The sequence below is a fragment of the Myotis myotis genome, unplaced genomic scaffold, assembly GCF_014108235.1.
Source record: "Myotis myotis isolate mMyoMyo1 unplaced genomic scaffold, mMyoMyo1.p scaffold_m19_p_17, whole genome shotgun sequence".
Classification (NCBI taxonomy): Eukaryota; Metazoa; Chordata; class Mammalia; order Chiroptera; family Vespertilionidae; genus Myotis; species Myotis myotis.
In genome coordinates this window covers 13,996,492-14,015,564 of record NW_023416321.1, presented here as the reverse complement: position 1 = coordinate 14,015,564, position 19,073 = coordinate 13,996,492, and the positions used below count along the sequence as shown (strand labels likewise).

Sequence of the window (19,073 nt, the reverse complement as noted above, 5' to 3'; positions counted from 1 at the left end):
GTGAGGTAGGAAAAGCCAGGTCACCTGGTCCACTTTCTAAAATCAAAACTGAGTAGAGATCCAAGCTAACGATCAGGTCAACATGAGCCAGTGAAACGTGCCCCCTTTTCTATTTTTATTTTGTGCCTGAGTTAAAAGAACATCTTCCACTTAACTGCTTCTCAAGTTTTTTGGTTTTTTGGTTGTTTTTTCTTAATTTATTTCTTATTTATTGATTTTTTTTAAGAGAGAGAGAGAAAGAAACAAGAGAGACTGATTTGTTATTCCACTCTTTTATGCATTAATTGATTGGTTCTTTTTAAATTTTGTTATTTTTATTGATTTCAGAGAGGAAGGGAGAGCGAGAGATAGAAACAGCAATGATGGGAATCATTGATCAGCGGCCTCCTGCACGCCCTCTACTGGAGATCCAGCACGCAACCCGGCATGTGCCCTTGACTGGAATCGAACCTGGGACCCTTTAGTCTCCAGGCTGACGCTCTATCCACTGAGCCAAACCGGCCAGGACATTTAGTTGGTTCTTGCGTGTGCCCTGACCAGGGATTGAACCCGCAACCCTGGCGTATGGGGTCCGTGTTCTAACCAAGTTGAGCGATCCGGCCAGTGTTCGAGTTTTCGTTTTAAATATAAACACCCTAAAAGGTGCTTACTGTGTTTACTTTTATCATCTTCAATATTTCAACGCACACACATTTTTTTCAGCATTGTCTCGGAACAAAAACTTGTTTTTCTCTGAGATACCACATCTCTAAATGGGCCTGCCAATGGCTTGCCCGTGGCATATAGAAATGAACTTTGTTCAAAAGTTAACACCAAAATGCCTTCACCCCTCGCTTCCTGGGACCTAGGACAGAGGGCGGTTCTCCCTCGGGAGTTTCCCAACAACACCCAATTCCATAGGAGTTTTCTCACCCTCTGTCAACGGGCACAGCTCTATTATTCTCCGGGCGGCTCCAAAGGATTCTGGGAGTTGGGGGAGGGGGCTCAGGGACAAAAAATCAAATGTTGGCACAAGACAGGTTTATGATTATCAGCCAGTTGCTGATCGACTTCTCAAACCTTTCGACCAGTTCCCTCACTTGTCTCACCCGGTAAGCTCGCGTTCTTTCCCTTCCACGCCCCGCCCCTCAACTACGCTATTAGCCAATCATCGGGCTGGTGCTTGCCCGTCCGGGCCAATCCCGAACCCGTTTACTCTGAGCGGGAAAAGCTCAGAAGCTGCGAGAGAACGAGGTCGGCTAACCGCCCGCTCTCAGCCCTGTCTCTGGGGGGTGGAAGGTAACGGGCCCTAGAGGCAGTTGCCCATTGGCTAGGAAGCGGGCCAATGAGGGGGTGCAAAGCGGGGGGCGGGTCTCACAGAAGGGGGCGGGCCGGTGCCGGGTCGCGAGCCGGGGGTCGGCAATATAACGGCCTCTCCCCCCCCACTCCCTCCTTCCCCGCTCCGACCCCCCCCACCCACGGACCCGCTCCAGGCAGCGCCGGGGGCGGCGGCGGCGGCAGCGGCGGGGTGCGGGCTGAGGGAGCCGGGCCTCGACGCCCCCCCTCACCCCGGTGCCCCAGGAGCTGTACCGAGTCCCAAAGGGGCTGGGGGTCCCATGGAGGTGAGAGGCGGACACCCCTGGCAGCTCCCTCACCCTCCAGGCCTAAGGGAGGGACTTGAGGTAACCGGTGGGGATGGTCAGGGCCTGGGTGGCGACCGGACTTGGAGGATGGCGACGGTGAGAAGAGGCTGAGGAGAGGGCGCGTCCATAGACGCTGTTCTCTGAGGAGGTCGCCTCAGGGCAGGAGAGGGCAGGTCGCTTTTGAGGAACCTCGACGGGGCGCCCGGGCCGCGCCGCGGGAACGGGCTGAGGGCGCGGCGACAGATCGAGCGGGTGGGGCGTGGGGTTCGCGGCGCGGCTGACAGGACTGGCCGGGAGGCCGCGATGCCCGGGCTGCCGCTGCCGCCTCCACCTCGGGCGGCGGCGGGGCTGAGGCGGTGGTGGGCGGGCGACTGCCGCGCCATCGACGGCCGGAGGACTGGGAGGGAACCCCCGGGACGCAAGCCCGGCCCCGAGTTATAGTGTCCTCGCCGGGCATTCGGGATTAAGTGAGGCTGTTCGGGGAGCGGCCGAGGTGAACCGTAAGGAGCCCTTTCAGCCCTGGCTTCGCCTTGCGTGATGTCTCTCTCTGGTTTCCTATCCCTGCTCGTGCAGCCCAAGGTGGCGTTCCGCGGAGGTGCGAATCGCTGCTGGAACCTCGGTGCGGACACCAGCGGCCGACTAACGGATGTGTTCAGCGGCGTGATGTCCGGCTCCTCTTCCTTCTATGATTGCTACAAAGCGCAGGTGCATTCCTCCGCTCCGCCCGGTGTTAGAGGACGTATTCTAATCAGATTCATTCCCTGAGCCGATTCCTTCGGGTGTTTAAACTGCCCCAAGCCTAAGACCAGAAAGCCATGACAACATTTCACAGATAGCGTTTGCAGAACACATGCTTTGCTTTGAAAACGAGTTAAGGAATAAGATTTTTAACTGATCGTTCTTTTCGTTCGTCTTCAGTGGTGTCAGAAATGTACGAAAATACATATTTACTTAGTAAGACCTTAAAACTACTTTTCCCCTCAAGCATTTGTTGTAAATCCGTACGAGCATACTTTTGATAATTTAAAGATGAAATTTTTGGCACTTCCTTATTCTCTGGCTTTCACGATGACCTTCTTACATTATATACTACCTTTTACCTCACCTAAAACATTTACATTTTGTTAGTCATATTACATTGGTCTTAGGCTAATGTAAGTCATTTTCATTTGAAATTATTTAACCAGGACACCAGTGTTGATATTGTTATACTTTGAATTATAACAATATCCTGAAATAAGTTATTTAATCCACACATAGCCTTACAAAGTGTTATGCCCACTGTACAGATTGAGAAACTGAGGCTCAGAAAGCTTAATTTGTGTCCACAGTGACAAAGCCCAAGTGGAACCCAGGTCTTTTCACTGCCGAGACCAGCATTCCACTGCCTCTATAATGTTTACATCGCTACTGAAATGTACTTGAATTTATTTTTAGTTATTTTAAGTCTATCAAGGATATAAGTGGTAAATTTTGCAGTTACCTGGACCTAATTAATATGCCAACCCCAAGTATTTGCATATTTAATTTCTGTAAATGTTTTAACTGAAAGAACCCATATATTTAAAGTATAGTTATGTTTGAATTCACCACATTACTTTAGTTGCTTGTTTTATCCTGTAATATAAAATTTAAATCAATCTTTAAAAGATTTAATTTTTCTAATATTCAAAACTTATTTTAAAATGTGAAATGTACTTGAAAGAATTCCCAAAATGTATTTCGTTTCCAGTGCTCTTTACCTCATTAGATATTTGAATATGAAAATGCTCTTTTGTTTAAGCAACTATTTAAAAATGAACAGCCCTGGCCCATGCGCACAGTGATTAGAGCAACAGCTTGTGCGCCATAAGTTCGGGGGCTTGCGGGTTCTGTGGTTTGATTGCCAGTCAAGGGCATGTACCTGGGTTGCAGGTTTGATCCCTATCCCTTGTGCTGGAGACAACCAGTCCGTGCGTCTCTCTCACATCATGTCTCTTGCCCTCCCCCTTCCCTTTCACTCTCTGTATCAATGGAAAAATATCCTCCACGGGTAAGGATTTAAAAGATGGACAGTTACTTATGGCACTTTGGATACTTCACACCTAAAAGAGAGTTAAGGTGGGCCTATAACAAAAACTTCAGAACTAAAGGAATAAAGTTATGAAAGGTTCTAAAGATAAAAGTTACTAACATCTAAAAAGATAGTTTTTAGTGGCACTCTTAGCAAAATGATTGTAAAATATTGGAGATTCTTGAAGATGGATAATTGGAAGGTATTTTCTTTTTTTTTTTCTTTTTTTTTTTAATATATTTTATTGATTTTTTACAGAGAGGAAGGGAGAGAGATAGAGAGTTAGAAACATCGATGAGAGAGAAACATCGATCAGCTGCCTCCTGCACATCCCCCACTGGGGAAGTGCCTGCAACCCAGGTACATGCCCTTGACCGGAATCGAACCTGGGACCTTTCAGTCCGCAGGCCGACGCTCTATCCGCTGAGCCAAACCGGCTTTGGCAATTGGAAGGTATTTTCATATTTTATTATTAAAGTATAAACTCAGTATTGTATGTTTAAAATGTTTTCAATTATGTCTATAAAAACAAAAATTTAGGAATATAGGAATACTTTATGTCTTCTCTTTTTATGTAAATTTTTTTCAAATGGGTTTTTATTGATTTTAGAGAGAGAGAGGAAGGGAGAAAGGAGAGACAGAAAAATGATGAGAAAACCATTAATTGGCCTCCTGCAACAAGCCCTACTGGTGACCTCTGGGTTCATGGGGCATACTCAACCAACTGAGCCACACTGGCCAGAGCAATGTAAATTTTGATTAAGAGAATAAAAGCAGCCCTGGTTGCCCTTGCCAGTTGCTCAGTGATTAGACCATCCCTTTGGACTGAAGGGTCACGGGTTCGATTTCCAGTCAAGGGCAGTACCTCAGTTGCAGGTTCCCCAGCCCCAGTAGGGGCACATGGAGGAGACAACTAATCAGTGTTTCTTTTTCTCTCTCTCCTCCTCCTCCCTCCCACTCTCTCTAGAAATCAAAGGGAAAAATATCCTAAAATATATCCTTGGGTGAGGATTAAAAAAAGGGGGAATAAAAGCAATTAGAAAAAAATTTTAGTCAGCATTATATTATTCTCTATTTATAAGTACAGAGTGAACAAAAGGTTTACAATTGTTTATATGGAAAATAATTAATAATAATACAAGAATAAACTCTGTTTCGCATACTCACAACAGTAAACCTACATTTACCCCAGCTTGTATAAAAACAATCATTTCTGCCGAGACCGGTTTGGCTCAGTGGATAGAGCGTCGGTCTGCGGACTGAAAGGTCCCGGGTTCGATTCCGGTCGGGGGCATGTGCCTGGGTTGCGGGCATATCCCCAGTGGGGGATGTGCAGGAGGCAGCTGGTCGATGTTTCTCTCTCATCGATGTTTCTAACTCTCTATCTCTCTCCCTTCCTCTCTGTAAAAAATCAATAAAATATATTTTAAAAAAAAAACAAAAAAAACCCCAATCATTTCTACTGTGTTATATCTGGATATTTGTAGTCATTATATTCAGGTTTTATTCCTTATTTGGAGAGTTAAAAATTGTGAACCTATACTTTGAGACTTCTTTAAAGAAGCATTTTCTAGAATAAAATGCATCTAAGTGTTTAATCTTTGCCCTAGCCAGTTAGGTTCAGTGGGTAGAGCCTCGGCCTGTGGATCAAAAGGTCCGGGTTTGATTCCAGTCAAGGGCATGTACCTCGGTTGCAGGCTCCTCTGGGCTTGTGCAGGAGACAACCAATCAAAGTGTTTCTCTCACATCGTTATTTCTCTGTCTTTTCCTCTCTCTTCCACTCTCTCTAAAAATCAATGGAAAAATATCCTCAGGTGAGGATTAATATATATATATAATGTTTAATCTTTTATTTATTATTATATTCATTCTATAATACTATTTTAAGTATTTTAAATTATTTTTACTGCTCCTCAATAGTTTTTGGAAGGAGACAGGATTTTAAATAATTAAAATCTTAAAATTCAAACTTTCACCTTATTTACTCAGAGTTCATTATAGAAGTCTTCATGCAAAAAAGAAAAATTAACTGGCATTTTTTCTCCTAATTGTAATAATATCTTTAAATTTTCTGAAGAGATCATAACATTTTATATATCATCTCATTTTTATAATATCTCTTAGAAATAAAAACGAGACTGAAAATTAAAGATACTGTTTTAAAATGCCCTAGAGCCAGTTGCTCAATGGGTAGAGCATTTGTCTGTGGACTGAAGGGTCCTGGGTTCAATTCCATGTTCAGGAGGCAACCAATTGATGTGTGTCTCTCACATCTATGTTTTTCTGTCTCTGTCTCTACCCCTCCCTTCCACTCTCTCTAAAAACCACTGGGAAAATATGCTTGGGTGAGATTAACCAAAAATAAAATAAAAGAAAGTGCCCTAGAATAAGAGTAAGAAGGCCTGGAGTTTGGGTTTTAGTTTTGTCACCTTGGGCTCAGTAACTTGTAGCCTTAGTTTTCTCATTTTTCTATTTTAATAGAATACCCATGTCACAGGGTTGACTGAATACAAGAATGTATATGAAGTTTGTTTGAAATTCTATGTAAATGTACATTAACTTTTTTTAACAGATTGGGAACATTAAGACTTTTATAAATGATATGTGAAATATAACATTGCTAGTGTCCACATTATGTTCAACAAATTAAAACTGTAATAATTATAGGTGTTTTAGACTAGGTATAAGCAACAAGTACACCCAGGGGTCAGATTAGATCTGCCAAGTGCCTATTGTGTGTGTGCGTGTGTGTGTGTGTGTGTGTGTGTGTGTGTGTGTGTGTGTGTTTTGTTTTGTTTTTTAAAAAAAACATTTATTGGAATACAGCTGTGTCCATTTGTTTCCATGTTGTCTGTCTATGGTTGTTTCCTTTTTTCTTTTTTTGTAACTCTCATCCACAGATATTGTTTTTCCCCATTGATTTTTAGAGAGATTGGGAGGGGGAGAGCGAGAGACAGACAGACAGCCCTGGGATCAAACCTGCAATCCAGGTACCTGTCCTTGACCAGGAATTGAACCTGCAAACCAGCCAGAGCTATTTATGGTTGCTTAAAGAGACCTTAACAGTCAGCAAACCCTAGTATTTGTTATCTGGCTCTTTACAGAAAAAAATTTGCCAATCCTTAGTATAAAGTAAGCTTAAATAGCTAAGTCTAGATTTGATTTTGTCTCCCAACTCTTACACATGTTATTTCCTCCTATTTCTTATTATACCACTAATATTCTGTAATGTAGTTTTATTTTTTTTAATATATTTTATTGGTTTTTTACAGAGAGGAAGGGAGAGGGATAGAGAGCTAGAAACATCGATGAGAGAGAAACATAAATCAGCTGCCTCCTGCACACTCCCTACTGGGTATGTGCCCGCAACCAAGGTACATGCCCCTGACCGAAATCGAACCTGAGACCCTTGAGTCCGCAGGCTGACGCTCTATCCACTGAACCAAACCAGTTAGGGCTGTAATATAGTTTTAATGTGTCTGATACATAAGCATTTCTTTAAAATTTCAGAGTGAAGACAATGTTGACCTAAGGCAGACCTATACTCCACTTTCTTCATCAACTGAATATGCAAGTTCTGTAGATTCTTCAATTTTCTATGCACCATGGTCTACTTATGGAGATGATATTAAGCAGCCTTCTAATTCTCAGATTAATGTAAAGAACAGGTAAATTAATAAATTTTATTTTTCAGGCTAAATGAAGTGTTTTTAAGTTTGATTACATGGGAACCCAATTGTATTAGTTCTTTGTTCCCTATATCAGCATTTAATTTTATGTTATTAATTTTTGTTATGGCATAATTTTATGTTTATAAAACTTTTAGGAAACCCTAAACTGGGCAGTTATTTATATATAATTTTAGCTTATTGCTGTTTTTTATTGATTAGAGGCAATCTTTAGTGACTAGATCTTAAGTTCCTCTTTTGAAAGATATATACATGAATTACAATTTTTAGATGTTTTTTATTCATTCTAAATGTTCAGTAATTTCTTCCTTCACAAGTACTCAATAAACAAGATTTTTATCCAACATAAGAGACTTTTAAATTTTTTTTATCCTCACCCGAGGATATGTTTATTGATTTTAGAGAGGAAGGAAAGACAGAGAGAGAAACATCCATGGGATTCCTACCAATGCACCCTGACCAGGAATCAAACCCAAAACCTAAGTATGTGCCTTACCCAGGAATAAAACCCTCAACCTTTTGATTTATGAGATGATGCTCCAGTCACTGAGCCACCTTGCCGGAGCTTAATTATTTTTCTATGCAATTCCACAAATAAGGGCCTACTCTGTGCCTGATTCTTTCCTAGTGGAGATATTAGCATTAACATGGCAAATATTTATCCCTGCCTTTATACATTTTACAATACTGATGACAATGATAACTTGCCAGGCACTGCAAGTGTAGTGAGGTTAAAAAGAGAAAGCATAGGACATTTTAGGAGCCTAATGCAAAAAGAAGCCTAGGGGAAGTGACATCTACCTTTATTTTAATTACATATAGGGGAGCAGTTGATAGAAGATGATGCATCTTTAGTTTAAGCAGAAAATAATTACTTTTTAAATCTTATTAATTAAACAATTATTAAACTTTTTAAATTTGTGGTAAGTTCTCTATAAAATAGTGATTTTATTAGAAAGATTATATAATGTATAATTCTATCAAAACAAATATTTTTAACTTGATATGTTCATTTAAAAACTTAAAACTTTACAAAAATATATAAAGAAAATCAGAAATCCACCTTAACCCTGCCTTCACACCTCCCAATTACAACTATTAATATTTTATTGTATATTACATTGAATATTTTTAGATATATACTAATACATTATTATATAGAAAGCTTTATATTGAATATTTGTGAAACAACATGATATAGGGGGAAAAGACCATTTGTTTAGCAAGTAAAAGTTCGGCAAGTCATAAATTCTTGCAAAATAGGTATTTTTTTCTTTTTTTTAATATATTTTTATTGATAAGAGAATCCTGGATCGGCTGCCTCCTGCACATCTCACACTGGGGATTGAGCCCTTGACCAGAATTGAACCCAGGATCCTTCGATCCACAGGCCGACGCTCTATCCACTGAGCCCAACCGGCTAGGGCTGTTTCTTTTTTAAATATATTTTTAGCCCTAACTGGTTTGGCTCAGTGGATAGAGCGTCAGCCTGCGGACTGAAGGGTCCCAGGTTCGATTCCAGTCAAGGGTATGTACCTTGGTTTCGGGCAGATCCCCAGTAGGGGTGTGCAGGAGGCAGCTGATCAATGTTTCTCTCTCATCCATGTTTCTAACTCTATCCCTCTCCCTTCCTCTGTGTAAAAAATCAATAAAATATATTTTAAAAAATATTTTTATTGATTTGAGATAGAGAGGAAGGGAGAGGGATAGAGAGATAGAAACATCAATGAGAGAGAAATATAATCCATCTGCTTCCTCCTTCACTCCCCCTACTGGGGATTAAGCCCTGACTGGGAATCAAACCAGTGACCTCTAACACAAGTTTCTTTTCTTAAATATATTTTTATTTATTTCAGAGAGGAAGGGAGAGGGAGAGATAGAAACATCAATGATGAGAGAGAATCACTGATTGGCCACCTCCTGCATGCCCCCTACTGGGGATAGCAACTCAGTCCGCAGGCTGACGCTCTATCCACTGAGCCAAACCAGCTAGGGCTAATACAAGTTTCTTTTCTTTTCTTTTTCTTTTTTTTTTTTTAAATATATTTCACTGATTTTTTACGGAGAGGAAGGGAGAGGGGATAGAGAGTTAGAAACATTGATGAGAGAGAAACATCAATCAGCTGCCTCCTGCACACCCCCCACCGGGGATGCGCCCGCAACTAAGGTACATGCCCTTGGCCGGAATCGAACCTGTGACCCTTCAGTCCGCAGGCCGATGCTCTATCCACTGAGCCAAACCGGTTAGGGCAATACAAGTTTCTTAATATCTCAAATGATCATTCATTAAACAGCTGAATGATTACTAGTACTTGCCCATCTTATGTTATGAAGATGAATAAAATGTTTTGAGTGTTATGCAAATATAAGGTATTTTTATTTCTAAAATGCCCTAACACTATTAAATGTTAGAGACAAAATATGAGAAAACAAAGTTACAATTTAAAAAAAAAAAAACATATTACTTCTAGGAACAAATTACCCAAAATCCATAGAGGGTAAAAAGGCACAAATTTTTCATCTACTTACAGTTTTTACATTTTTGTATTATTTATACAATGTTAGTCACCAGGTAGCATTTCAGGTACATGGAACTCCATTCACCTCTTTGGTAAGGACTTAGAGATAGCCCACAAGTCTGTTACACTTAAGGGACAACTGCAATAGTGCTGTGGTATCTAGGATGATCATATCACATTTTACTTTATAATCCAATCCTATATAATAAAACCCTAATATGCAAATTGACCGAACAGCGGAACGACTGGTCACTACAATGCACACTGACCACCAAGGGGCAAACATCTGCCCTCCAAGAGGGAGGCAACCAACAGGCGGCAGCGGCGGTGATCGGGGGGCAGGGCTGGCTGGTGGGTACCCCACAAGTCACCTCCGGCAAACCTGCAAACCCGCAAACTGGCAGTCAGACATCCCCTGAGGGTGCAGGCCGGGCTGAGGGACACACACACACACACACACACACACACACACACACACGCCATGCACAAATTTTGTGCACCAGGCCTCTAGTATTTAGTATAAAAAGACAAAAATCAAGCAACAGGTTCACATGCTTTTCAAATTACAAATGAAGAATCTGAGTGTTGATGGGAGGATGTATAATAGGATTGGATATGCTTTCAGGAGAAGCCACAGTATAGTATCAAGCATCATAAGTCAGAGATTTATATTTTGGTCACCTAAAATGAATTGTGTTTTGGAGAAATAAGAGGTAAGCATACATTGTAACTAGACAGGATTTGAAATGAAGGAGAGATATTTATGTAACATAGTAAGCTAAAGTGGAAATTATTCTTGAGTTCTTGTTCCTTCTTTATTTGAAATTACGGTATAGATTCAATCCAAATATTTTATAGAAAATAATGGTAAGATAAATCTAGAAATAGAAATCAATATATTGTATTTCAGTGTGAGTAAAATAATTTGTCATGTAATTTTTTTTCAGGATTCAAACAGAAAGAAATGACTATGGCAGTGAAACAGACTTATATGGACTTGTATCTAACATTTTGGAAGAACAAGATAAGTCACAGCCATATTTTGCTGATGGGTTAGTATATCATATAAGCTATACATTATATAGTGAGCTTTTACATTCATATACAGGATGGTGCAAAAGTAGATTTACAGTTGTGAGTACATGAAACATGGTTTATTCTTGCTATTATTAATTATTGTATTATTTTCCATGCAAACAACTGTAAACCTGTATACTAGATTATCCTATTAACTTTTATTTTTAGTTAATAGAGGATCATCTGAGAGTAGACATCTTAATTCAAATACTTGTTTTTAGAAGTCTTGATTTTGCTGAGATCGTTGCATACAATTAAAAGTTTCAATCTAAGGTTTAATAGTTTCAACAAAATACATCTTTTTTTGTTGAAAAAATTGTGGTCAACAACACTTTTTGTATTATGTAATAACCTAATTAAAGGAAAAACTTAACTTTTTTTAAATTGTTTTATTGCTTAAAGTATTACAAAGAGTATTACATATGTCTCCTTTTTTTCCTACCAAAGTTAAGGAAAAACTTAACTTTGTTTTCTGTTTACTATAGATAAAATATTATGTAAGACTATGCAGTCATCAGCCTCAGGCCTCAGTTAATGCCTCTTTGAAAAGTATAATGAACACATAAGAGAATTATTTAAATGTAATGGTAGCGTATAAGACAAAGTTGAAAAGGATTAGAGAACGGGGAGGTGGGTGAGATAAATGTTATTGAAAACCTTTCCTACCTTTTCTACTAAGGACATAAAATCTTTTAAAGCCTAAGTTGTAATTAAATATATTTACTTGTTCTAGGACCTGCTCCTCCAATTTAAAGTCAGTTTGGCCAGTGAACACAAGCAGATTTGCAGATCACCATGACCTGTTAACAGAAACCAAAAGGCCAATAGATACAGCCATCTCTCAGCAAGCTTTTTATTCTGGTGAATCTGTGTCAGCAGTGGAAAAGCAATACCTGCATAATAGTAATCTCACACCACAACAAAAAATAGATGAACTTTATCATGGATTTACTGGTTTAGACCTTGAAGAACAATGGATGTACCCCTCACGAAGTGATCATTCTAATTGTTATAATATTCAGACAAATGATACAGCTAAGACAACATTCCAAGAATATCCATTTGTCAAAAACTGTTTTACACCACAAGCTGGCCTCTCTGAGGTCATGAAAGAATCAGGACCTGATACTTACCCTTATGGAAGAGAGAAAATGTGTGTTAAAAGTCTTGAAGCGCCATTACAGCAGAAAAGGGCAGAGATATTTCTTTCCCAGTTTAATAGATACAATGAAAATGCAGATTATTGTAGATATCCAGAATATGCTCATCCTAATAAGGCTAAACTTACTAAGTGTTCAAATTTTAGTGTCCAAGATAGTAAAAAATTAGCCAATGGCACACCTGAAACACCAACTGTAGAAGCAGACAGCTACACAAAGTTATTTCAGGTTAAACCAACAAATCAGAAAAAAATGGAAGAGACAATACCTGACCAGCAGAATTTCACATTTCCAAAAACTACACCACACCTGACAGAAAAACAGTTTGCAAAGGAAGCAGCATTCACTGCTGACTTTGGCTTAAAATCAGAATATGGACTAAAACCTCATACAGTTTGTCCAGCTAATAATGATTTCACTAATGTCTCAGAAAAGCAACAGTTTGCTAAAGCTGACCCCCCAAATTCTGAGTATTTTAAATCAGTGACTTTATTGTCAAACTCAGCAACATCTTCAGGAGGTATCAACTTAAATAGGCCAACTTGGATGAATGTCCACACAAAAAGTAATGCTCCTATTCCTTATCGAAATCAAGGTAACTTGATGAAATTAAATAGTCATTTAAGTGCAGCTTCAAAAGGTTCTAACCATTCTTCAGATTTTCCCCAACTATCATCCACAAATTTAACTCCAAATAGCAATATGTTTCAGAAGTATTGCCAAGAAAACCCTTCAGCATTTTCTAGTTTTGATTTCAATTATAATAGTGCAGAAAGAATTCAACCTGTCAATCACATGGAAGGACTGACAAAGACTGCAGAAGAAAATCTCTTTGAATTGGTTACCGATAAAAAAATAAAGCAGCCAAATGGATTTTGTGATAATTACTCAGTTCAGCAGTATGGGATCATTGAAAATGTAAACAAACATAATTTTCAAACTAAGCCTCAGAGTGGACATTATGATTCTGAGGAAGGTCCAAAGCATTTAGATGCATTATCTCAAAATACTTATCAAGATTTGTTGGAGGCACAGAGTCATTTTAATAGCCACAGACAGGGAAGTGGAGACAACAATATTAATAGCCGTGTGAATCGCACACAGGCATCCTGTTTTTCTAATTATATGATGGGAGATGTAAGGCATAATCAGAGTTTTCAACAACTTGGTTCAAATGGGTTTCCCCTAAGATCCACCCACCCATTTGGCCATTCAGTTGTTCCACTCTTGGATTCCTATGATTTGTTTTCTTATGATGACTTAAGCCATTTATACCCTTATTTTAATGATATGATGTATGGTGATAATTCCTTTTCTGGTTTTGTGCCAACTTTCGGATTTCAAAGACCAATTAAAACCCGTAGTGGACCAGCCAGTGAACTTCATATTCGTCTAGAAGAATGCTATGAACAATGGAGAGCACTAGAAAAAGAGAGAAAAAAGGTAACACAAAGCTATCCAGTTAGGAGTAACATAATATGTCCCCTACATCATCTTTTGTTTACCTTAGTGTGCTTTGAGTACTTGCTTTATTTCTAAGCTGAATTCTTCTCTAATGGGCAATATTTGTTAAATCCATGACTATAAGGAATTAAGTGATTTAAAGTCAGAAAGCTGGTGTTGGGAGGAATGGAGACATCTGTAATAGTGTCACCAATAAAAATAAAGTTTAAAATAAATATGTAAAGAATAAAAAACTAAAAAAAGTTTGGGGTTAAAAAGAATTGTTACTTATGTAAAGCTTATTTTGCCAATGAAGTAGACTTTTTCCCTAATGGGTTAAAAGTTAATTTCTTTCAATTTTTAAAGTATTAAACTGTTGGAGTGTCCAGGTATTTTATTTGTATTAAGTATGACAGAAAAATACTGTGGTTTGTATTTGCTGCCTTTTGATACCAAAACAGTTATTTAAAGGAGTAATTTTCAATCTATTGCTTAGGCCTAAGAAAAATATTACCATTGAATCATATTTGGAAAATTCTTCATCTAAAAATTACATAATTTTTTTACAGACTGAATTGGCCCTTGCCAAGAATTACCCAGGGAAAAAAGTATCCAGTACTAACAATACTCCAATTCCAAGGCTGACTTCCAACCCATCTAGAGTTGATCGCTTAATTGTGGATGAACTTCGAGAACAAGCCAGGGTAAGCTATAAAAACTTCCCAATAGTGGACTTTTAAATTACTGGATAAATTCTTAAAACATTTCAGTAAGTTAGAATTCTAAAGGATTTTTAAATCACACTTATGTGTAACTCTTTGAAGTATATTCTTTTCCATGTTTGGTCCTAGAACTGATTAATATTTAGAAAAGGGGAAATAGCCCCACCCAATTATTTAAAGCTAGGTTTAATAACTTAAATGGTTCCTCTTCAAACCCAAATTGGCAGTGGAGCTAATCAACAGAAAGAATTTTTTTAAAGCAAAACCATTTTGAATATTTATAGGGAAAGTCCCATTTCTTGGTCACAAACATTTGTTTTCTAGTGTGATGAGCAAGCTGTGCTTGCATTATACAGGATGGTAAATAGGGAATTACCATATTTCATTTCTTAACCCTGTATTCTTGTTATTCAACAAATAAGTATGCACAGCAGTGTATTAAATACTGATAAACTGATGTATGTAGGTATGCATACTTTTATAAAACAGCCTTGTTTATGGAAAGTAGTATGTCACTTCAAATAAAATGTAGCCCTAACCGCTTTGGCTCAGTGGATAGAGCATCGGCCTGCGGACTGAAGGGTCCCAGGTTCGATTCCAGTCAAGGGCATGTTTGTTGGTTGAAGGCACATCCTCAGTGGGGGGGGGTGCAGGAGGCAGCTGATCAATATTTCTCTCTCATCAATGTTTCTAGATCTCTATCCCTCAACCTTCCTCTCTATAAAATATCAATAAATTAAAAACAAAACAATAAAATGTTGTATAAAATACTGATATTAAGTCCTTTTGTAATTTAAGAAATTATTGTTCCTGCCCTAACCGGTTTGGCTCAGTGGATAGAGCGTCGGCCTGCAGACTCAAGGGTTGCAGGTTCAATTCCGGTCAAGGGCATGTACCTTGGTTGTGGGCACATACCCATTAGGGAGTGTGCAGGAAGCAGCTGATTGATGTTTCCCTCTCATCGATGTTTCTAACTCTCTATCCCTCTCCCTTTCTCTCTGTAAAAAAAAAAATCAATAAAATATATTTTTTTTAAAAAAAAGAAATTATTGTTCCTATTATCTCTTGTAATTTCAGGATTTTCTAATCAATTTTAATAGAGTAAGGTAAAATTTTTTCTTTTTATTCCTCTCTTAAAAAGTCATAGCTTTCTAAGTAAAATCTGATGAAGATTCCTGAGAAAAAGCATGCAGTGAAATAGGGTGCTTTTATGATTGAGTGAAAGCCACTTTAGGAATTAGAAAAATCAACATAAGTCTGTTTTATTGAACATCAGTTTCTTACTTTGTACCATGCTGTCTTAAAAATATAGATATGAACTATTTCAGTGGAAAATATTGACTTTACCTAGCTTTCAGCCTGGGTCAGTTGAGATTCATCAAATTTGTAAATTTGTACAATGGAATTTATCAATGTGTATAGTCAAATACTGAGATGGATTACAGCCAGATGTTATGTTAATGAAAACTTCAGTCTCTTATTATATTTTCTTAATACCATTCCAAGTTAAGACTCCTTTTTCTCAGAATACATGTCTCAGCAATAAATCAAAGGATTGCAAACTGTGGATGTTAGGAAATATACTTTTACTAGTTTTTTAAAAAATTTTTTTTATTGATTTCAGAGAGGAAGGGAGAGGGAGAGAGAGAAACATCAATAATGAGAGAGAATCATTGATTGGCTGCCTCCTGCACGCCCCCACGGGGGATTGAGCCCGCAACCCAGGCATATGCCCTTGACCGCAATTGAACCCAGGACCCTTCCCCCAGGCTGATGCTTCATCCACTAAGCCAAACCAGCTAGGGCTTACCAGCTTTGGTAATGTGTCACAATAAGTTAGAAGGTTATGTCTATAGCTGCCATAATTTTTCTAATCTATATTTAGCAATATTAGGTCAATAATATATAAAGGGGAAAATATTTTCACATGTACTATTTTCTAGTATGCTAGTTTTATAAAATTCTGAAAAGAAATCTTTTAAAAGTTTATTAAAAATCACCGGTGCAAATTTCTTTTTTACACTTATCACTTATTCAAAATGATTGTCTTGTTTGAAAAATATGTAATTGAAAGTTCATTGGAATATTTGATAATGGTTTTTTTCCTGTTATCATCCCTTCAAGGATCTAGCTGGTTGTACAATTGGGAGGAAAATATTTAGTACCTGTACACTTTCTCTATGGGCCTAAACTCCTATTTCAAACTTGATATGAATGTGAGTGTAGAGGCATTGATTCAGATGCCTTCAGCTTCTTGAGAGGTATTTTACTACTCTTTCCAATCACTGAACACCAAGTGCTTATGTGAATTTTAAAGAGTTTTTAAATTGATTTTTGGAAAGAGGAAGGGAGAGGGAGAGAAACATCGACTAGCTGCCTCCTGCACGCCCCCCACCGGGATCAAACCTGCAATCCTGGGCTTGTGCCCTGACTGGAAAACAAACCTGTAATCTTTCGGTGCAAAGGACAACACCCAACCAACTAAGCCACACTGGTCAGGGCAATTTTAAATCATTTAGTTCCCAAGGGCAATTACTCAAAAAGTTCTCTTTCCTTACACCTTCCAAGGTTAGAATTTGGGAAACAAGTTAGGAATATGAAACATACTCCCCTTACTGATCTAATATACCAGTGCCCTTTTAAAAGTGTAATTAACCGGAAGATTGAGAGATTTCCTATTTTTTCTTAGCAGTTCTGATAATTATAGGATTTTTTTTTTTATTATTTCAATATAATTTAAGTCAACATTTTCTGGATTATGGATTCTTTAAAACTCTCACTAGCTCAGTATCATTATCTGAATGTTTCTGATTTCCAAAAGGAGAACACTAGAGGCCCACAAAGGACTTGCTGAAGTGAGGATTAATCAGTCTAGGATTTCTCCCTATTAGCTTATTTTTTTCCCCTTTAGATTATAGTATCTCCTAATAACACTATTTGCCAAAAACAGTGTTGGATCTTATATTTGCACTTTACTGTTAATGACATGGGAACATTTGAATGTTTGACTTTTCCATTGTTGTTTATTCCCATCAATTGATTACCTAAAAGCTTTTAGAATTAACAAATACAAGTAGGTACAAAAGACAGACTTTCCATCTTTGTTACCCCCAACATGGTATCAGGACACAATAGGCATTCAATTATTTATTGAATGAATATTATTACTCTCATGTCTATTCTGCTTTTTTGAAGATTTGTTTTTACTTAAGTTAATGACAGGCAATGTGGTTACATGCCTTATCAAAATTTAAAATCTTTCCCTCAGGTTGTAACTTTACTAGGCAAGATGGAACGTCTTCGAAGCTCTCCCCTTCATGCCAATATCTCTACTGCTCTTGATAGACACTTGGAATCCATTCACATTGTACAGTCACGTAGAAAGGATGAAATTGTTAATGCTTCAAATCGTCAAAAGCAAGGAGTTCCTAGATGCCAAGATGACAGAGGTACAAATATTAAATGCATATTATTTTGATAAGGCATTGAGATAGTTTGAATGTTAATAAAATCAGATTCTAAGGTTAAAACGTCAAAATTCTAAAATTTACACTTATCTAAGAATAAATTGGTAAAGGTGCCCACATAATCTACTCCAAAAGTACCTTGATCTGTTTTGTTAACTTGATCCACTTATAATTCCATCAAAGTCTGTGTTCCACCCAAAGCATAGTCATCATACAAGGCAGAATAAAATGTCAACACTTTTAAGTACATATTAAGTCAAGAACTTTGATTAATTTAGTCAACACCTACCCACCCTTCTTTTATAAAAATTAATAGAGGCCCAGTGCATAAAATTCATGCATGGGTAGGGTCCCTAGGCCTGGCCGGTGATCAGGGCCAATTGGGGCCTTCCAGCTGCTGGCTGGGGCTGTCCTTCATTCTGCACCACCACCCCTGATGGTCAGTGCAAGTCATAGCAAGCGATCGAACTCATGGTTGACCTCCCTAGGGGATCCTTTGCATATTAGCCTTTTAAATATATATATAGATGATGTTTGATCATTTAGTAGCTCAGCACTGGGCTTTAAGAGGTAAGGGAAACTTAAATGGTAGCTAATGTGAACTGACTCTAAATGTTTCTTTTACAGATGTTTTTGCCCTTGCTGCAGCAATTAAAGAGATGTGTGTGGCTACTCGGAAGGCACGCACTACACTGTGGTGTGCACTGCAGATGACCTTGCCTAAAACAGCCAATACAACTGGCCAAACAGATGTGGAAAAGGCTTTACAAGATATAGTAAACTGTGAAGATAAAGTCCATGAAAGCATAAATAGTAGCAATCCAATGAATCAGAGAGGTGACGCAAACAAACATTAAGGAAATGCCAGCAGAAAGAATAAAAAGCTGATAAGTAAATGTATCAAGACATGCTCAACAATTGTAATGAACTTGTCAAACTTGAAAATTTCAATGCATTTTTTCAGATTTAGAGTTTAATACCTTAATGAAGTCTAGCTTCAATTTAAAAATCTATTTGGAATGAATCAGATATAGTTTAAAGTGAACTCAAAGGGAACGTTGGACTACTCAGAGTTCTGAGTAGTCGAAGATAAGTTTAAGCAAATTAAATATTTCCTAACAGCTAAAGTATTGCTTAAACCTATTCTGCAGTGCAGGTAAATGCAAATGTGAAATTCTTCTAGAAGATAAGTTTCATTTAGGTCTGCCTTAGTAAGTATAATTCCAAATAATGAATCTAAATGACTGTAACCCAATTATGGCTACAGTCTAGTAACCAAGACGTTTTGATTGTGATTTAAAAGTGTTTTCCTTACAAAACT

General features: G+C 38.2%; 1 protein-coding gene across 1 annotated transcript; it reads left to right on the top strand.

The window, feature by feature from the left end:
- Positions 1 to 2,159: 2,159 nt before the first annotated feature.
- Positions 2,160 to 18,634, top strand: MEIOC (meiosis specific with coiled-coil domain). Its single transcript, XM_036339568.1, has 6 exons — positions 2,160 to 2,323; positions 10,831 to 10,935; positions 11,694 to 13,563; positions 14,133 to 14,267; positions 17,554 to 17,734; positions 18,380 to 18,634. Exons 1-6 carry the CDS (start codon positions 2,160 to 2,162, stop codon positions 18,607 to 18,609), a joined length of 2,685 nt encoding a protein of 894 aa, XP_036195461.1. The 3' UTR covers positions 18,610 to 18,634.
- Positions 18,635 to 19,073: the final 439 nt, after the last annotated feature.

What these genes read in the sequence shown, in the direction of transcription:
- MEIOC (XM_036339568.1), top strand. Translation starts at nt 2,160, where the DNA reads ATGTCTCTCTCTGGTTTCCTATCCCTGCTCGTGCAGCCCAAGGTGGCG. An exon ending in TAGAAAAAGAGAGAAAAAAG is followed by an intron (nt 13,564 to 14,132) that starts GTAACACAAAGC and finishes ATTTTTTTACAG; the next exon opens with ACTGAATTGGCCCTTGCCAA. An exon ending in AACTTCGAGAACAAGCCAGG is followed by an intron (nt 14,268 to 17,553) that starts GTAAGCTATAAA and finishes TCTTTCCCTCAG; the next exon opens with GTTGTAACTTTACTAGGCAA.